The sequence below is a fragment of the Nicotiana sylvestris genome, chromosome 7 (assembly GCF_000393655.2).
Source record: "Nicotiana sylvestris chromosome 7, ASM39365v2, whole genome shotgun sequence".
Classification (NCBI taxonomy): Eukaryota; Viridiplantae; Streptophyta; class Magnoliopsida; order Solanales; family Solanaceae; genus Nicotiana; species Nicotiana sylvestris.
In genome coordinates, this window is record NC_091063.1 from 17995642 (window position 1) to 18015296 (window position 19655).

Here is a 19655-nt window from a genome sequence, read left to right on the forward strand (position 1 = left end):
AGACTTTGCCTCGGCCTCGTATTAACACGATTGGTAACCCCCTCCCTCATTTGACCTATTTCAAATAAAACATATGTTCATGAGTGCTGATGGTTCGATCAATTATACCGACAATGTCAGGCCAAAGCTAATGGGGCGGTTCGGACTAACGAACCAAATCACTCCCACATCTCGAATCTTTGATGGATTCCAGACGCCAATCGCCACAACAAACAGGAAGGCCCCTCCCTCTATACAGCCCGCCTGAGCTCGGGCTGGAACGCCAAGCCTACGAAACACGGACATTTCATTCAAATGACAACGGGCACACCGTCCGGAGGCGACTTCGACCACACTCCACCAAAGGGATGAAACTCCACGACAGAGGTGGGACTAAAGTATTCGATAAGGAGCTACACGCGACGAGAGGAAATCCCTCACCATATGACCCATCGCCGGCATCAATGCCTCCGCCCTCGAAGGGATCAAAGGGTGAGCAGAACCACATCTTCGGCCAAGCCTGGTTGAACACAGCAGAAGGCTGTATTAAGGGCTCGCACCTCGAAAGGGCAGAAACATACCAGACCTCGAAACGTCGCCTACACATCCCGAATCAGGGAAGAAATACTCCGCTCTCTTGTTGTTTCTTTTCTTTTGCTAACCTATGTGCAGGCAGTTAGCCGAGGAATTCATAAGTTCTAACTCCACTCGGAGATCCGAGGCCTCTATGGGGACCGCCATGCTTTCTTCCATCAGCCGGACTTCCAACCTAAAGAGGGTCCCGCCAGTAAGATTATTAGCAGAGCAGAAGAGGATCCGACGAAATCGCGAGCCTTTCTTCTACAGTCAGACGACGTGCGATGGCCATCTCTTAAGAACACCGTCCCCTCGGAAGGGCCAATAAGTGGCAGGCCAAATTTCAAAACGGAATCATGTAAACGGATCAGATGATCAGAGGAGCCGCATCCACGCGGGCCGAGCTCACAGCAACGAGACGACATGTATTTACAGCCTATATTTACGCCAAGCAATAAAGAATATCTTTTCGGCATTTCATACTTCGAAAAAGGCTATTTCGGCATATTCGCAGCAAAGGCCTCTCCGTTCAATACGTCCCGAGATACTAGGAGACTTAAACGGTTCAACGCCCACACGGCCCCAGGGTCGAAACCCCAGGCCCACAAAGCCCTCACAATGCAACTCCGAGTTCGGGAGAAGCGGTGTCAATCTTAAACAAACTCGATGACTTGGAAACTATCGCCAATCGCCATACACTGGAAAATCCGAAACTGTAAGACCCCTAGCGGGCAGACTCGGCATAACCAGATCTATTCTACATCATACAAACTATAAGACCTCAATAGGCATGACAAACTGTAAGACCTTAATAGGCATGACAAACTGTAAGACCTCAACAGGCATGAAAACCCCAAAGTTTAGGCTATACATCGCATTCGTAAGAATCCCTAAAGGGCATACCCTCGGTGTAGACGCCTAAACTATTGCTTGGGATCAAAAATGGCTACGTCCAAATGCAGATGACTATGGTCAAAACGGCTGATACAGCCAAAATAATGCAACTCGGGGACACCCGACTGTCGCTAAAAATCGCAGGTCACTACTTCGAATATACTTCGGAAAGAACCGGTTAAAACAAGCTTCCCTCAACTGGCAAAAACGAGCTCCGACCACGTCAGCTCCAAACCATAAGAGCGTCGATCTACTCGACCTACGAGCTATGAACCTTACAAGGTGCTCAAAACATCGCCGACAACGACTTGAAATTGAGGTTCCTCTGGAACCGACGACGGGTCAGGCAAAAATACACTAAAAAGACATTAACGAGCGGAAACAAAGCCTACAAAAAATCCCACGAGCAAAAATAGTGTAAGAGCCATTGTCCTACGGGCCTCATATTGAAAAGTCTCTATGACCAAACAACGTAAGAGCCATTGTTTCCAGCTAAAAAATTTTGACAACTTGAGGATTAAAATGAGCTCGAATCGTAATCCGATTCGGAGACCGGATCCAAAATAGTTAACTATGCAAGCCTCCGGGCCATATACTGAAAGGTCTCAACGACCAAATGGCATAAGTGCCACTATCGCCGGATAAGAAATCGAGAAAATTTAAGGGTCGATTACAGCTCTCAGAGACTGGACTCGAAAACTGCAATATGCCTAAGGGCATGAGTGCCACTACCGCCGGCCAGGAAATCGAGGAAGTTTAAGGGTTGATTACAGCTCGAATTGCAATGTGACTCGGAGACTTGACCTGAAAACTGCAATACGCCTAAGGGCATGGCATAAGTGCCACTATCGCCGGTCGAGTAAACCACCGGGCCACGCTCCCGTAAGGTCACTTCGACCTAGAGCATAAAGGGCCATTATCATCCGCCCATGTAGGCAGGAAAGAGCTTGAGGATCAATTGAAGCTTGAGACACATTGCAACTTGAAGACTGGACCCAAAACAGTTGGAACGAAAAAATCCCCAAGGGCAAGAGATAAAAACGATTACTACCTTCCCGCACGGGAACACAAAATTCGAGGACAAGAAGGCTTGAGTCGGAGCCCAACTCGGAGACTAAGCCTAAACAGCCGGGCCAAGCACAGAGGCCCCAACACCTACTCGCGCCAAGGATCGCACTTAAGAGCTCCCGGGTCTGTCTGATCCGTTCTGGACCTATGAGGACCTCGCCAAACACCAAAACCAGCCTGCCCGATCAAAAGCAACAACAGAAAAAAAAGGTACAAAAGAAATAAAGCCTCAAGTTTCTTCTTATATATTACATTCGCAAAAAAAAAACGCATTCTCCATCTACAGGCATACCCTACGTATATCAGAGGAAAAGTGACAAAATGGCGAAATCTAAAGCGACAAAATGGCAAAATCTAGAGCAACAAAATGGCAAAGTCTACACTCTACGCTAAAGGCTACAGCTTGTCAAATTCGCCCTCAGCAACGTCAACAAGAAATAACCGAGCGTCATGCTTGTCCGCCCTTGCTCGAGCCAATTCCTCCGAGAGGACGAAGCCCCTTGCACCGACCTCCTCGAGTACCTCTCTTCGGGATCTACAACGAGCATATTCCTCGATCCTCTTCCCCGGTCGAGGGCTCACTTCAGCTCGGCTTGGGCATCAGTAGCATCCTTCATACGAATCGCCATCTCACGATCAGCCTTGGTTTGGCTTAATGCCGCTTCTGCCCGGGCATCAATTATCTCGGCTCTGACCTTCGAGAGATCAGATTCGAGTTTCCCAATCATATCTTCTTGAACTTTGGCGTTGTCATGAGTCAAACGGAGTTGGACCTCGATGGCAGGAACCTTAGCCGAGGCACTCATCTCCTCCAAAGTTCGAGCCTGCACTTGAGCTTTTAGCTCCGCGCAAGCAACTCTGACATGGTTGATGTCGCCTTTGAGGTACTCCAAGGCCTCCGCCTTTCTCTGCAACTAATAAGGCAAAAGGGGTTAGCCTTAAGGTTAGAAAGGAGCGAAGCACGTACTACAGAAAGTTACCTGCTCCATCAAACAACTCTCATAGTTTGAGCTCCGGTGCGCCTCATATCGCCAATGCTGCAGCTCAACTTCCTTCTCCTCGCTAAGGAGCCTAAGGGATTGGCCCTCATCTAGAATTTTCTGAAGCTTGGCCCCTTGACGGAGCAACTCAAACCTAAGCCTATCACAGGCCTGCACAAGGAAGGTTCAATAGAGGGAGGAGGGCACGGGGCATAGGGAAACTGTATATGAACTCATCACAAAGTGAAGCCGACGGACTTTCTCGAAGTCGGAACACACTCCTGTTGATCTTGCCCCTGCGGCCCCAGAAGAACCAACCTCAAGCATGGCGTATTCGCTGAAAGGAACCGCCGGCCAGGAAACAGGCGCTCCGGGAGCAGCGGACTCGGGCGATGCCCCTTCCTCGGAAATGTGAGCCCGACCAGCACCACTAAAAGCTCTATCACACCGAGGGCGCCCCATCCGAAGGAACCGCTTGATATTTGCAAACGGCAAATACAACACAAATGGAAGGGGAAAATATTACCTCGGGTATATGAAGGCAAGGCAAAGGCAACATACACACATACCTTGGTACTGCGCTCCCCTTCCGGTACGAAGTACAGCGCGCCACCTGCACTTGTCACAGGACGAATGGGTCACCAGCTTTCGGACCCAGCCGGGCAGATCATGGACTTCACCCGGCGTCCATGAAGTTGCTGTAACAAGGGAGACAATATTATTACTCAGCTAATTTTCGCTATAGGCGAAATCTGAAAAAGCTCCAAACGCCAAACGCCTCACTCACATGCATAATTCCACCCTTGAAGAGATGGCAAAAACTCCACAGGGATAACGTCGGTCGTCCGGACCCGGATAAACCAACTGGACCACTCTCGATCCCCGCTTTTGTCATCATCAAGAAAAAAGGGCGTGGATGAGCGACATCTCAGAGTTAGCAGGCCTCGATGATGAAAGGGCTGATATAGTCTGACAAGGTGATCAAGCGTGAATTCAAGCCCGACCTTCTCCACGAAGAACCTCATCATCAACATCGTTCGCCAAAACAACGGATGAATCTGTGCCAGGGTAACCCAATACTTCAAGCAAAAATCAAGCACGACCCTATCAGGGGGCCAAATGCGAAAAGGTATAGCTATACGCTCAAGAATCCATCGGTGGAGTCCGCAATGCCCTCATCTAGGGAAAGCACATGCAGTGTTATCCCCTCGCTCCACCCGCAGTATCTCCTCGCCATCTCTAGGTGTTCCTCTCTTATCAAGGACACTGTCTCCAGAGCGAACTCCCTCGGTTCCTGAGCACCAGGAGCAGCACCCCCCATCCCCTGCCGGATCGGCCCCGAAGTGGTTTCCATGACTATGGTGAAACTAACAGGTCAAAGCAAGCAAGCGCACCAACACTTTTTGCGCCTAAAGAGATGAAGTACCTCATGCCAAAGCAGAAAGGCGCCTGTCTAAAAATAGTGAAGTCTTGCAAAAAAACCGAAGTCGCCCCACATATATGCGAGAAGCAGCGACGACTCACTTGCCCGAGGCAAGCCTCGGGAAGCCAACAGCCTCGATACAGATCGATGGGTCAATACACGATCTAGAAAGGATCCTTCGATGAGAAGTCAAGACTCGAGGGGCCGTTCGTATTATCTCTGAGCTCAAGATAGCATTCTACGTCAAGAACCCCCGGCCCAAAGAAGTCAGACTTCGGGAAGCTTTTAAATGCCAACATTTGACGCAAGGCAAGTACCTGGTCTCTTGATCCCCTCTTTCTGAAAAGAGGAATAAACACAGGAAGCTCCGATCGCGAAAGCTCCACGAAGGTCCGAGGAAGCGCCCGAATACAGGCAAACTCCTCAGCAGAAGTCTATCCTATACATTCTAAAGGGGCTATCTACATCAAGATCAATAGGGCCCCCCAGGTACCCGAAGATGACCTTCATCCAGGGTAACATTCCCGAAGGCCCAGAATTCGACGCATGATCTCCATACAACTTGGAGGGCCTCGATAGCCCGAACCTATCAGATCAATCCAAGATTGTTCCGAAGTACGACGATGGGTTCGGATGAGAGCTATGCCGATCAGCAGAAGACCGGGACGGACGCCCGCGCCCAAGCCCGATATCAGTAGCCAGCAAACAAAAGAAAGCGTTCAAAGGGCCCTGAAGGAAATGAGAGCATACCGAAACAAAACAAAGGTCGAAAGCAAAAATCAACGGGGTATATTCTTATTCATAAAAGTTTCTGTACAAGCAGCCCTCGAGGGGTCGTTACATACAACTTGCAAAAGCCTACAGGAGTCTACGCCCAAAGCGAAGGAACGGAAGGATGTACATGCGATGAAACCCGGTGCCCGGTCCGCCCTCGAGAGTCCATCTCCGGTATCAGCATTCTCGGGCGCCGCGCCCTCGAGCACGTATCCTCGAGGGTGACTCCTTCGATCTCCACCTCTTATAGGTTCCCAGATCAATCCCCCGAAGGATCCCCGCCGGAGAAGATGAAAAAGAGGAAAAGGAGAGGAGACAGAGAAAAGAGACATGGCCCGCCGAAGCCAAAGGTTGAAGATTCAGCGGGCCCTAGCCTCAGCGGTCGGTAGTGCCACTTTATCCCTTGGGAAAGAAAAAGCCCTAGGGATGAAGTGCCACACCAGGCCCGGGTAGGAGAGTGAGCAGCGATGCATAATCCGAACAACTATCTACATAAGGGAGAAACCGACTCCCCATCCATCATCACCTCGGCCCAGCAGCAGCAACAAGAGCCAACATACCGATGACCGCAATAACAGCAGAATGACACGTTTATGTTCGAAGAAGGGAAGCCCCAGCAGAAGGCCACAACACAGTCTAAGGAAACTCCTCCAAATGGCCTTAAGGTCAAGAGCCGCTAGCATGATGTTCAGGGGTGAAAGAAGATGAAAAGAAGGGAAAGGCAAGCGAGCCAACAGAAGCAGTGGGATAGGAAAAGCAAAGCCAAGGCACCCCCATGTATAGGTAATTACTACACAGTCATCTAGGCTTTGGAAGGCTGACCGACGGATGCAATTAATGCATCCATGGAAAATCGAGCCGACGGCGGTACCTTCACCTTGAAAAACGAGAATCAGAAGTGCAATGAATGAAGTTGAAAAGCACGAGCCCGTGGATGTCCAATCACCGCGAAGCTCAGGCCAGGAGTTGCATCATCGGTACGTCGTCGCCGAAAGAAGCTCCAGGAGTCAAGTGTCAGAATCATTTCCCATCTCTTCATTATGGGAAACACGGAGACTATCTGTATGCAACGAAATCAGAAAACTTGATTTCTCGCGGTCGGGACATTTCGGAAGCATGCCTCGGGACCCTGAGGGCGGGAGGCCGCGACCAAGTTGCCGACCTTCTGGGCTCGTCGGAGCCCGACTCAGAGGAAACGAAGACCGAAGCTAGGACGGAGAGGGAAGCCCCCAAGGCACATGGCTACGTCTGACAGGCCCGGCCTATCCAGAGCCTATGCTGGGGCATCACGTCAAACCATCCCATCTCCGTACTTTGTGTTTAATCTCCACATATTTGTACCATACTGTGTTCCCTCGCCTATATAAGGGGAACCCATACCACTTTGTAAAGGCTGATGTTGCTCCATTTTCTCCACAAAAAGCAATAATATCTCTCTCTCATATTTTGTTCGTTCTCACTGGCTCGAGGCCGCTTTAACATCTATTGTCTTCTTACTTATTTCATGTTATATTGTGCAACTTTGGCCGTAAAGAGCCTTGCTTGATCGTATCCTTAATTGTTATCTTATTCCTGGTTGCCCCCGATAGCTCGAGCTCGATTCGAGTCCCGAACCCGAGGTCCTTATCAACCGGCTTTGCATCCAGGCAACAGGCCCCTTCGGTTTGATTACTGTCTTGTTTTAGCTCGCATTTCATCGTTAAGCTTCACGTTCTTAGCATCAACTGCTCTAACAACTAGCTCGGGAATAGATCACGTATTTTTAGAATCCCATTTACAAATTTAATTATTGTTACCATTTTCACGGTAAACAAATAGGATTACAAGGCTACTATCTATGCCCGAAAATAATTATTCTAATAGGATTCCTAAAGGTAATCATGTAGAATTCCTAACGTGTAGTATTATGTCCTAAAATTAATAGGATTACAAAACTAATGTCTAGAATTCCGATTATGCCATTTTATTGTGAGTTATTATGCTTAATATTTATAATCCAACATTTTATAATAATATAGATAGATAGATATAAACTAGTCTCTATGTATGTGCCTCGCACGTAATGCTTTAGGAACAAAATATTAAACTAAAGTGTAAATGTTATGTTACATCTCACTTGTTTGAGTTGGACAATATAATTATTAGTTTTTTAAACATTGCTTAATCTTTTTTTTAAAAAGTATCTCTTACAACCAACTATAAAGGGCATCAATCATCTCGCATTCATGCAAAAGTCCATCCCCGCTATTATGCAGTTAGCCTAATCTAATGCAAACATCAATAACATTATATTTTTCAGTTCCAACACGAAACCTATAGGTCACACACATACATGATCAACTTTTTTTGACCAAACACACATAATCAACTTTGCCATTACTTAGAAGCTCGCAACCAACTATATAAACATTAAATAAGTATTACTACAATACTTTTAGTTTAAACAGTTAGAATTTAATTTTAAACTTTTAGCATACAACGACATACTTTATTGCCCAAATCTGGGAATTTTGCCAATAATCTATCGCACTTATCTTTCCGATAGCCGGAGTTGTGAGACACTAGAGTGCAGTGACGACTGAGATCTCCACCTCTTAGTTCTACAAGCAAGCCAATTGAAGCTCTATTTTTCGAATTCGGAGCTCCAATTAGGAAATGGGTCGTTCTCGGGCCGTACATCAATCCGCCGATGATGATCCAAGTCAGAGGTCAGTTAAACTAAAATTTGCTTATTTAATTTGATTAACGATTTCTTTAAATTTTAGTGTGCTTTTATAGTATTTGCTAAATATTTAGGTATTTCGAGATAGTTCTGGTGTTTTGTGCATGATACTTGAACATGGTTAAGCTACAACTCCATTATTTATGTTACTATATTGAGCAACCTAAGAGTAGGATACTGACTAAGTGAAAAAGCAAAGAAGAAGGTTATCGTTGTTAGGTTATATAACAAGAGAAGAGTTGGAGATACAAAGGAAAATGAGAGATAGACTGGAAGTCTTAGTTTGAACTTTGAATAGGCTCGATTAATCAATGATGATATAGCATTGTTGAATTATACTATTAGATACTGATTTTATGAGGAGAAAAGAGAGGTTGAGTTGCAGGTCTTTGATATGGAATACGAGGGTCTTGTTTCTCAATCTCTGTTAATATGAGAAGGAGCTTACTCAAATTGTATAGGATGTAGTGGCATGTTCTAACTCAGTAGAAGAATCAAGTTTAAATTTCTTTAGCTCTAGCAGAACCGAATAAAAAGCTCCTTGAATGATAATTTAATATCTATTTTGAGGTTTTCCTTTTCCTTACATTGTTTGTTACTTTTGTAATAAAAGCGTGTATTAGCTGCTATTCGAATTGCGTTTTCTTGAGAGGATAGTCCCATGATTTGTTTGCCAATGTGTTTCCTAAAGAACAGCTATGTCTCAGCCCCAACCAAGTAGGGATCGACTATCTGAGGATAATCCTGACTGACCATGTTTCTCTATTTAAACTCATCTCATGCCATAATCATTCATAAAAGTAAAAGTAAAAAAATAAGTTAAATACATATAAATGATAGTAAAAAATAATATTAGAAGTTTTCTATATTTTTATTGGCATATAAACCTATGATAAAGATGCTTTTAGAAAAGCATCAAACCTAAATAATGTACTAACATGACTAATACATTTTCCTACTAGTTGCTATTAATTATACATGAATTCCAAGAAATTGTAAGTTTTTCGAAGTAACTTTCTTCCAAATGATTTTAGGTCTACCTCGTCCCATTTTAGCACCTTCACCCACCGTGATTTCACACCTAAATACTGATGCATCTAGAGGTTGACCCAGAACATGACCAGACCATTTCAAGCGACGTTATCTCATTTTAGCCTCAATATTTGCTACTTGCACCTTGCCAAAATGATCCTAGTTGTTAGAAAAAAGGAAATTGTTTTTAATGAGATACAATCCCTTCACTGAACCCCGCGCATAGCGGGAGCTTAGTGCACCGGGCTGCCCTTTTAGACATGTCATTCTCACTTGCATTAGTGTTTTGTTTCTTAACATCTCAGAGTTAAAAACTTTAAAAAGTTATCCAAGCTATTAAGTGCATTACTTTTTCTTTTGTTTTCCTTTTCTTCTCATGGGTCAAACTGACTAATTTTTTGTTTGAATTCGAACATAGAATTTTCAATCTTTTTGAAATAAAATTTACATACTTAGAAACTACATAAAAAATACTATAAGTCACAATAGTTAGTAGCTCAAAATATTTAAAAAGTATTTACAAAAACCATGGTCAAAGAAAATCTTGTTTGACTCCCGGGATCGTAATAGGTTCACATAAACTGAAATGGAGGGCGTATTACAGAGCAGCAGCTGTGATAGCTGATGCTTGGGCTCCGTTGCCAAATGGCTTACTTAACCTTTTGCTCGGATATAGATCCTTACCTTCTGGTCTAGAACATTGCTTTTCGCAAGTGCATAGACAGTTTAAATTTTCTTGCATTACATATCATGTACGGATATGTGTCTATGTAAACATAGTTCCGTACTTATCATTGCTTCATACAGAGCTGTATTTAATTTGATTCTATGTTTTATTGGCCTGATCTCATAACTTACTTTCTCTTACCCCCTTTAACTCTTTGATAGGTCAAAGAGAAAAAGGACAGTACCAAATGTGGAGAATTTTGATACTGCAGCTGCTGGTATGGTCTTTGAGATTATACATGGGTAATTAGCATCCTGGGGAATGAAAAATTTACAAAAGCAGGATCTCCCCTCAGTTTAAACAAACATGCATTTGACTTGTAAACTGGACACATTTGAACTATTTACTCCGTCTATCTAAAAAAGAAAGTCCTACTTTGAAGAGGAAAGTGTTGCGCCATTTTGTATGAAGCAAAAAACTTTCATAGAACCCCCTTTTCCCTTCCCGAGGAAAGTCTTGCAACATTTGTGTGTCACAAATTTTAATTCATGGGGAATTCCCGTTTTCTCTTTTCAATAAAACTTTTTGCTTTATTTTTCTCTCAAAGAAGCACAAGATTCAACATAAGACCAAACATGTTTCTGTAACGAACACTAAACTGTTTAAATTTTAACTGTTTATCATAAATAAATAATTAAGACTATAAATTTAATTCTTCTCATACTAAGGTGCCAAGTCAGATTCACATGGAGAGAAAGTACATAGTTCTTCATTCATCACAGTTTGTGGAACAAAATTTAATTTTTACCTTCTATTTCACGTTTCATATTTTTTAATCTTGTTCATGGCGGAACAGACCATATCAGAAATTGTTTTATTTCTTTTTCTTACTTGAAAAAAAAAAAAGAACAATTTATGAGTCTTCACTGTAAGTGTTCTCCCACGACATAGACATGCATTGTAACTACAATTTCTGGAACCTTGTTTGTTATGCCTGGTGTTCTACTCAGATGCTAATCACGAATTAATTCCCGTTTTAAGTTGAACCTTATAATTTGTCTTGTCTCTATATATGAAGGCCAAGTATTGAGCGACGGCAAAAAAGCTTTGTACCATTGCAATTATTGCAATAAAGACATCTCTGGAAGGATTCGAATTAAATGTGCTGTGTGCTCTGACTTTGATCTTTGTGTGGAATGCTTTTCTGTTGGAGCAGAAGTGCAACCTCACAAAAGCAATCATCTGTATAGGGTTATGGTTAGTGACTTCATCTAATTGAATTTCTCATCAAAATGGTGGACTACTTCAGTGAAGTACTTCTCTTATTGTGTTATTCGTATCTATCAACTGAACAGAAATAATCTAAGTCGGTGAAAATGTTTGAAGCAGTCTTAATTTGCAGCCCTAATTCGGAGTATATTTTGTTCAAAGCTCATGCTCCTCATTGATCTCACATTGCTGAAGCAGATGTCATCATTTTGTGTATATCCTAATTGCTTTAGACAAAGCTCTGGAAAATATTATGGAAGTTGTTGAAGCTGCTGAGTAGAGAACATCTTAAAGACCATTTTAAAAAGAAAAAGAAATTAAAAAGATTGTGCAAGGTGAACTCTATACCTGGTTTTATATCTGAAAGTTGACCACTCAGCTAATATGAAAGGGTTGTGCATTCTTCCTAGCTGCTTGATGGTCTTCATAGTCGTAAGAACTGTGTCTACAATCAATAGTTAATTATCTCCATGGTCATCTGCTAGCAAGATGGCTTTTGATCTAATCCTGTTTGTCAAAGTGTGCTGCTGTCTGTTGAAACACTATCATGATTTCATTACAAGCTTCTGGATATAATCCTTTACCTAGTTACCGATAGTGGGCTAAGTTGGATTCATAATGAGATGGAAAATAATAGATAGAAATGATTATGCTCATGAAAAGGTTGTTCTAACTGCAATAATGAGATGCTTACGTCCAGGAGACGATTTTCATGTGATGGAAGTAAGTTGGATGCTCATATTGATTTTTGATTCTATATTTAGAGAGGTAGAATTGAAGTTTACACCTTTTATGTGGATGCTAAGCAATAGAGATTGATATGGTTACTTTGTTGAACTTGTCAAACCTAAAAGCATGGGTTTTGCTAATATGCCCATTGTGCTCTCAAAATAGGAACAAGGTTCTTATGAAGTTGTTGCTCAAGAGTGAAATGCCAGCCTATAATCATACTTAATTACAAATAATGGGATCAGTAGGTGCCACTAGGTGGTTGTGTGTTCAGTGGATATCAACTTCCTGTCTTAACTGATCAATGATCTTAACCAAAGCAATTTTTCTCACACGTTTACTTTGTGGGAGGAGGTCCGGATCTTTTGTGCTTCTACTTTACATAGTTATATTCTCACCCTTTTTATAACATCTTATTTTCTATTGAAATATATGTCTGGGATATGTACTCAAGGCTTTCTTCTATCAACAGGATAACCTGTCATTTCCTCTTATATGTGCTGACTGGAATGCAGATGAGGAAATGTTACTTCTAGAGGTAGTTTTCTATCTTTCTGCTTGTGTTTAAACACTTCAATTATCATTTATTTCTCTACTCTATATTTTGTTTACAAGTTCTCTTAATGTATCTTAATGATCTTCACCTTATACATAATTTTGGAGGATTGCAGATCTCTTGCTTTTAGTTCATCACCTGTCCTCTTTTTCTTTTGCAGGGCATGGAAATGTACGGATTGGCAAACTGGGCTGAAGTTGCAGAACATGTTGGAACAAAAAGTAAATTGCAGTGTATTGACCATTATAATACCATATATATTAATTCTCCTTGTTTTCCGCTTCCGGTAAGTGATCCTCGTAACACAGTGCAGCATTACATCAAAGGCTTCAATATGAAAAGCTGAATCTACGTTCAATCTCTCTAGGACATGTCTCATGTTATGGGAAAGAGCAGAGAGGAACTTCTTGCCATGGCCAAGGATCAAGGTAAACTCAAGAGCTTTTTTTGTTTGAGATGGATAAACTCTAGAGCTTTTCTTTCTTGTATTTTCATTTTTCTTTTTATATCTCTTAGTCGAGGTATGCAGAAGCTGGCCGGACCCACCATCACTAAAAAAAGGTCTTAAGCTTAAAGTCAGATTGGGACTAACTTGAAAGAATGGAGCTAAGGGTGTTCGTCTCTTGGTTTAGTTCGGTTTTTAGACATTTTGGTTCGATGTTTTCGGTATTTGGTTTCTTAAAATGCTATACCAATACCATACCTGATTAAAATCGGTATGGTTCGGCTTTACTCCTTTTGGTTTCAGTTCGATAATTTCGGTTTGTTCAGCTTGGATAGAGGATTGTAACTCTGTCTTTTGTCTTTTAGAGGTAAAAAAATCATGGATAAAACAATAAATCAAAGAAAGTGTCTTCTACAACTTCCAATTTCTAGAGAGAGCGAGTCAGAAGAAAGGTATGTCTGATCTTATATGAACTTTTGAACTGGACTACCATCAGTTTGCTACCATCAGTTGTAAAATAAATATAGCCGGGAAACTGAAATTGCCGATTTCTGATTTCTAAAGCCTAGGTGGGAAAGCGGGAAATGTAAGTAGGTAAAAAAGGAAAAAGGGGGAAAGGTAAAAAAGTAAACCCTATAAGGATAACAACAACCCAGTAAAATCCCACAGGTAAAGGTAAGAGATCTGGGGGTGGGAGGTGGGAGGGTAGAGTGTACGCAGACCTTACCCCTACCCCGATGGAGTAGAGAGGCTGTTTCCGATTGACCCTCGGCTCAAGAAAACGAAAAAGGCAAACCCTATAAGGATAACGAAGTAAAATTTTAGGGCTTTTATATTTATATATAATCTAAAATATGTGTATTGTGTAAGTATGTATTTCATTATCGTATGAGTATTTTGGTATTTTTTTTCTAAATACCGAACACGATACAACAACAACAACAACAACGACCCAGTATAATCCCACAAGTGGGGTCTGGGGAGGGTAATATGTACGCAGACCTTACCCCTACCCCGAAGGGTAGAGAGGCTGTTTCCAGGAGACCCTCGGCTCAAAAAAGCAATAGGAGATGATATATTAGTACCATAAAAATGCGTAATAAAAATAACAACAATATATAAGAGATACGAAATATGAAATACAGGATACGAAATACGAAATACGAAATAGATGGCTGGTATAGTACAACTAGAAGGTAAAGCCCTGCATCAATAGACGACCACTGACATTCCTAGTCTAACTCCTAACTAGATAGTCTCTCTCACTTGTGCTGTAGAAATATTCACACTCTCCCCTAACCTACAACCTTAATGCTCGACCTCCATAATTCCCTATCAAGGGCCATGTCCTCAGTAATCCTAAGTCGCGCCATGTCCTGTCTGATCACCTCTCCCCAATACTTCTTAGGTCTCCCTCTACCTCTCCGCGTGCCCACTACAGCCAGTCGCTCACACCTCCTCACCGGTGCATCAGTGCTCCTCCTCTGAATGTGCCCAAACCATCTGAGTCTTACTTCCCGCATCTTGTCCTCCATGGGGGCCACACCCACCTTCTCTCGAATATCTGCATTCCTAATCTTATCCATACCAAATACAGAATTTTTTAAACACTTGAACCAAATACCATACCGGATACCGAAATTCGGTATATGCTAAATGATGCACACCCCTAGACGGGGCATTAACCCACTATAATGGTTTTGCCTCTTATTATCTGCTTCGTACGCTTTCTCTTTCTTGTCAGTGCATCAGTTTTGTGTTCACTGCATAACACAATCAAGCTGTGCTTTCCTCCTACCTCACGTCGGACAGGCTGATTTTTGCTTCAATTGGCTGGTTCGGCCATCAAGAGATTGTGTCTGTATTGGGTTATAAACAGAATTTTGGCAGGTTTTTCTGGGACCCTGAATTTTCCCTTTTCATTTGATGAATAAAAATTATATAGCAGACCAAGATCATTTGTATCCCCCCCCCCCCACGGCATCAGAAAAATAACAAAAGAGAGGGATAGCCAGAAATGTCTGGTTTCTGCATTCTTTCATAGGCCTGTCTGCTCATGCTCCATTTGTAGTCAACAGATATCATCATTTCTTGATAATGGAGTAATGATGCTTTAGAGGAAGTACAAGCATATCCACCATTCTCAGAATCACATTGTCTCTTACTAATTGAATGCTTATTCTTGTTAGGATATGCTGCTCCCCAGGAAGTGAATGTTAAAGAAGAGTCTCCATTCTCTGCAAGAATCAAGTATAGTCGGGTTTGTTCCAAATAAAAGCAAGTTTCATAGTTTTCTCTGTTCTCATACATTTGGACACGTATTTTCAGGATGGAAGATCAACGGGAAGAAAATTCAGCTGGACTTGCCTCAGGTAGTTTAGCTTCTGGCGCAAGTTGCTACCCTTATGATCATTCCCAACTCGGCTCCCATTAAAAAAAGAATAAAGTAGAAATAAATTTTCTCCCTATGTCCTGCAGAGGCAGTAATATATGTATAATGTGTGTGTGTGTGTGTGTATGGAGAGAGAGAGATGGGGAGAAAATTAGTATACCTTCGGTTTATGCTGGCATATGTTCACTTACTTTCTCTATCATATCGGATTTAGTTTCAGTTGGAGATTCTGCTTCTGGTGCATTGACAGGAGCTGGAAAGAGGACATCTGGCGTACTCCATAGTAAGGAGAATCACGATAGCATCAAAGTGGAAGGTATCAATCGCTCTAGCATTATAGCACAGAAAATAATGATGCTTACTGTTCGTGCACCATTGCTCCATCATGCATTAGGGTGTTCCCTTTAAGATTCGAATATCCATTTACTAGTCTTATAAAGTATGATTATTTAGTACTACTTCTTGTTGAGTGATGCTGTTCATAAATATTTTGAAAGCCAAATATGGGAAAGAACGTTATGCAAGTACATGCTTAGTCCAAATTTCTACTCGATTGTGAATGGGAGATTTCGTATCATTGCTGTAGTACTTAGATTTGATAATTTCTTTACAGTACACATGGTAACTTTTTTATCTGAGAGAAATGCTAAGTGGTTTTTGTTGTTCGACTTTAGGTTGTCCTGCAGACAGGAGTGTCGGAGAGAAAAAGCCTAGAACTGCAATGGATGAGGGGCCTTCTATGACAGAATTGAGTGGTTATAATTCCAAGAGAGAGGAGTTTGAAATTGAATACGATAATGATGCTGAGCAGATGCTGGCTGATATGGAATTTAAAGAGACAGATAGCAACGCTGAACGTGAACTGAAACTGCGGGTATTGCGTATATACTATAAAAGGTAAGTAATCCTCACAGAACTGTGATGTGGGTACTTATTTTCCTCCTCTTCCCCAGCATATGCAAAAAACTTAACATTAAATGCTAACTCTATCAGTTACCCTTTCCTTCCCCCCCTATTCCAAGTGCGAGAATCATTGCAGAAGAGAGGTATCTGATTCTAAAAGTATTAACTTTTTGTCACATCTGAAAATGTCAATTGGCCTCTTGACTTTAAGGTGGTTTTATTGAATGCTTCAGTTGACTGATGCTTGCTGGTAGAACCACCTATATTTTAGTTTTCTTGGGGATCTTGTGGATGAATAGTGGACTTCAACTTGCCTTGAGCAACATAGCAATTTTGTAAAAACTGTCCCCTTCTGTGATGCATCTCTCTTCTCTCTGAAAAAGTAGATTCCATTCGATGTAAGTTTCTATTGCCCGTATGCATTTTCAGTTGTCCTCAGATTGAAGGTAGTTCAATACCTTGTTGACATCTCACTGGGTCTGGTTGATAATCTTCCCGTGATTGTGGTTTTGGGGGGGGGGGGAATCCCTGTTAGGCTCTTCTGGTGCTTCATGTTGTCGATATGGATTTTTGACCTATGTATTCATGAAAATATGTATCTATTGAAGGCAATTATATAGTACAATCAGCAATTGTCTATGCTAGTTGCTCTGATGTGCTAATTAATGGCTCATGAGACCCTTAATTCGTGTTAGTTTGTGAAATTCTTCAATATGTTAATATTCTGCAGGCTTGATGAGAGGAAACGTAGGAAGGACTTTATTTTGGAAAGAAATCTACTTCATCCTGATCCTTTCGAGAAAGACCTCACCCCGGAGGAGAAGGACATCTGCCGTTGCTACAGGGTGTTCATGCGTTTTAATTCAAAAGAGGAGCATGAGGATTTCCTGAGGAGCATCATTGAGGAGCACCGGATGGTAAAACGAATTCAAGATCTTCAGGTTAGATGAAAAGCCTTGCTAATTGCATACCTCCAGGATGAAGATCCTCTTTTCTGGGCTCTTTGGAATCTCTTCGGAATGAATATAATACGTATACACATATTGGAACATTAATAACTCGTAATCATGTTTTGTTACACATTAAAACGTCATGTTTCAGTACTAATATATTGGGAATGTGAAAAACACAAACTCAATGATATGCAGAATTTTAAAAATAATGTTTTATTACTTTTAACACTTGATCTTATAATTTAACGATATACTCGGTAAGCATTTTGTATTAAAATTACAACTTATTTTCTCCTATTTTTGTTACTACCATGCATAAAATCTACAAGCAAGCTATTTTCCTCAACCATAGGTAGTGGTCTCTTTTCTTTTGTTCTTGTAACGGTGTTGTCCGGACCAGCTTGAACGCACTTCACCTTGTCATAGGATGCCTACTCCCATCAGCACAACTAGGTCACTTTGTCCATCAAAATTTAGGCAAGAAAGAATTTAGCATATTTTGCGTCTGTTGGGGTTTGAACCCTGGTCTCTTGTGATTTTCATCCCGCTTAAGTAACAGTTAGGGCACACCATTGGGTGCTGTAGGTAGTGGTTGTTGCATGGTATGCATTTCCAGTTCTTAAAGCAAATAAAATTTGGTGAAAATTAAAGACCCATAGGTTGGCTCAAGCACGTACTTCTGGCATATGTGACAAATTTAAACACTGTATGTAGTGTCTTGTTTATTAAGTTTTCAAGTTAGTGTTAATATTGAAATATTCAGTCCCTGCACCCAGGATGCCCGAGCTGCTGGTTGCCGAACTTCAGCTGAGGCTGAAAGATATATTGAACAAAAGAGAAAGCGAGAAACTGAAGAAAATTTGCTTAGACTAAAGGAGAACTCCCAGAGTGGCCCAAGTGGCAAATATTTGCAAAGAGCAGGTCACTTTAAAGTGGAGCATAACAGCAGCCCCAGAGGAGTTGCTACAGGCCCTGAAATACTGGATTCTTGTTACAAGGACTTATCATCAACCACTGCACCACATGGTGTTGGAAGTGCTTTAGACGTTTGGGACGTCAGTGGCTTTTTCGGGGCTGAGTTACTCTCAGAAGCTGTAAGAATCTTCTGTTTCTGCTCCCAGATCATTAACCATGCACTCGATTTCATATGACTTACTATATATACCAGAATGGGGATTGATGTGGCTATTCTGACAGTTTTAGTGCTCCCAGAAAGATGATAATTTTCGAAACTTTTTGTTATTAGTGTACGGCTGCATCCTTTTAATCTTAACCTGCATTTGTGGCAACTGCAAATGCAGGAAAAACAGCTTTGTGATGAGATCAGAATCCTGCCGGCTCATTATCTAAACATGTTGCAGACAATGTCTATGGGGATCTTGAATGGCAACATCACCAAGAAATCTGATGCTCATGGTCTGTTCAATGTTGATCCGAATAAGGTGGACAAAGTGTATGAGATGCTTGTTAAAAAGGGCATTGCTCAAGCATAATATTGCTACTTCTCAGGTTCAAGCATGATTTCACTACTTTGTACCAAAGTGGCAATGATGTAAGATTGCTGACCTCTTTGCTTGAATTCTTCTAAATTATCTAAAGTTTTAGGTTAGAATGAAGGTTACTGAAGACATTGCTGTTCAATGGTATCGCATACTTGTAACGGAAAGAAAAGCCATGCAGTAGAAATCCATTATAATGTTACCATTGTAGATGTGAGGGTCGTAACACTAGTTTTTTAGAGTGTTCCCTTAGCATTGTAGTTATTATGGCTTTGTAAGTATTTGTCCAGAAGAAAAGTAGTGTGTTGTTAATGTTGCTGTTGTTTGAGGCATGCGTATACGTAAAGTTAATACCTCAAATTAGATTTAAGAATAATTTGCTGGTTAAAAGCTAGTTTTAACAATTGTTTCTTTTGTATTATTTTTTCCTCAAAACAGGGCAGTTGGATTCAGTATCAATTTTATGCCGTGTTCCTCAAAAAGTGCATAGTATTGCACTTTGCACGCCATTATACTTGTTCTTAATTGGTTTCTACGTTTTGATTTTGTAACGCCCCGTTGCTTTTCTATATTCTATGACTTTAATGCTTACTATATTGAAAATAATGGTTAGAAAGTTAGTTTGGTAGTTTAAAAATGTGCATTATAGATTAAAATTCAAGTAAATTAAAGGAATTTGAATTCATGAGAAGTTTCTTGTTCTAAAGTTTCACGTCATTCATTTTTGTAAAAATAGCACGCCAGTTTTCGAACTGGGCATTCAAAAATAACCATCGTTTACCAAGTCAATGAAA

The 19655-nt window shown here is 41.6% G+C and overlaps 1 protein-coding gene across 2 annotated transcripts; it reads left to right on the top strand.

Annotated features, from left to right (window-relative positions):
* The first annotated feature begins 8124 nt into the window (after positions 1-8124).
* LOC104248984 (transcriptional adapter ADA2-like) lies at positions 8125-19193 on the top strand. Of its 2 annotated transcripts, none has more exons than XM_009805345.2 (13): positions 8125-8402; positions 10337-10392; positions 11194-11372; positions 12586-12651; positions 12830-12955; positions 13037-13097; positions 15304-15364; positions 15443-15486; positions 15721-15822; positions 16181-16403; positions 17140-17350; positions 18139-18456; positions 18664-19193. In XM_009805345.2, exons 1-13 carry the CDS (start codon positions 8350-8352, stop codon positions 18853-18855), a joined length of 1692 nt encoding a protein of 563 aa, XP_009803647.1. In that variant the 5' UTR covers positions 8125-8349; the 3' UTR covers positions 18856-19193. The 2 variants fall into 2 exon arrangements, with proteins under 2 accessions (XP_009803647.1, XP_009803649.1); XM_009805347.2 differs by having other exon boundaries at positions 15757-15822.
* The last annotated feature ends 462 nt before the right edge of the window (positions 19194-19655 follow it).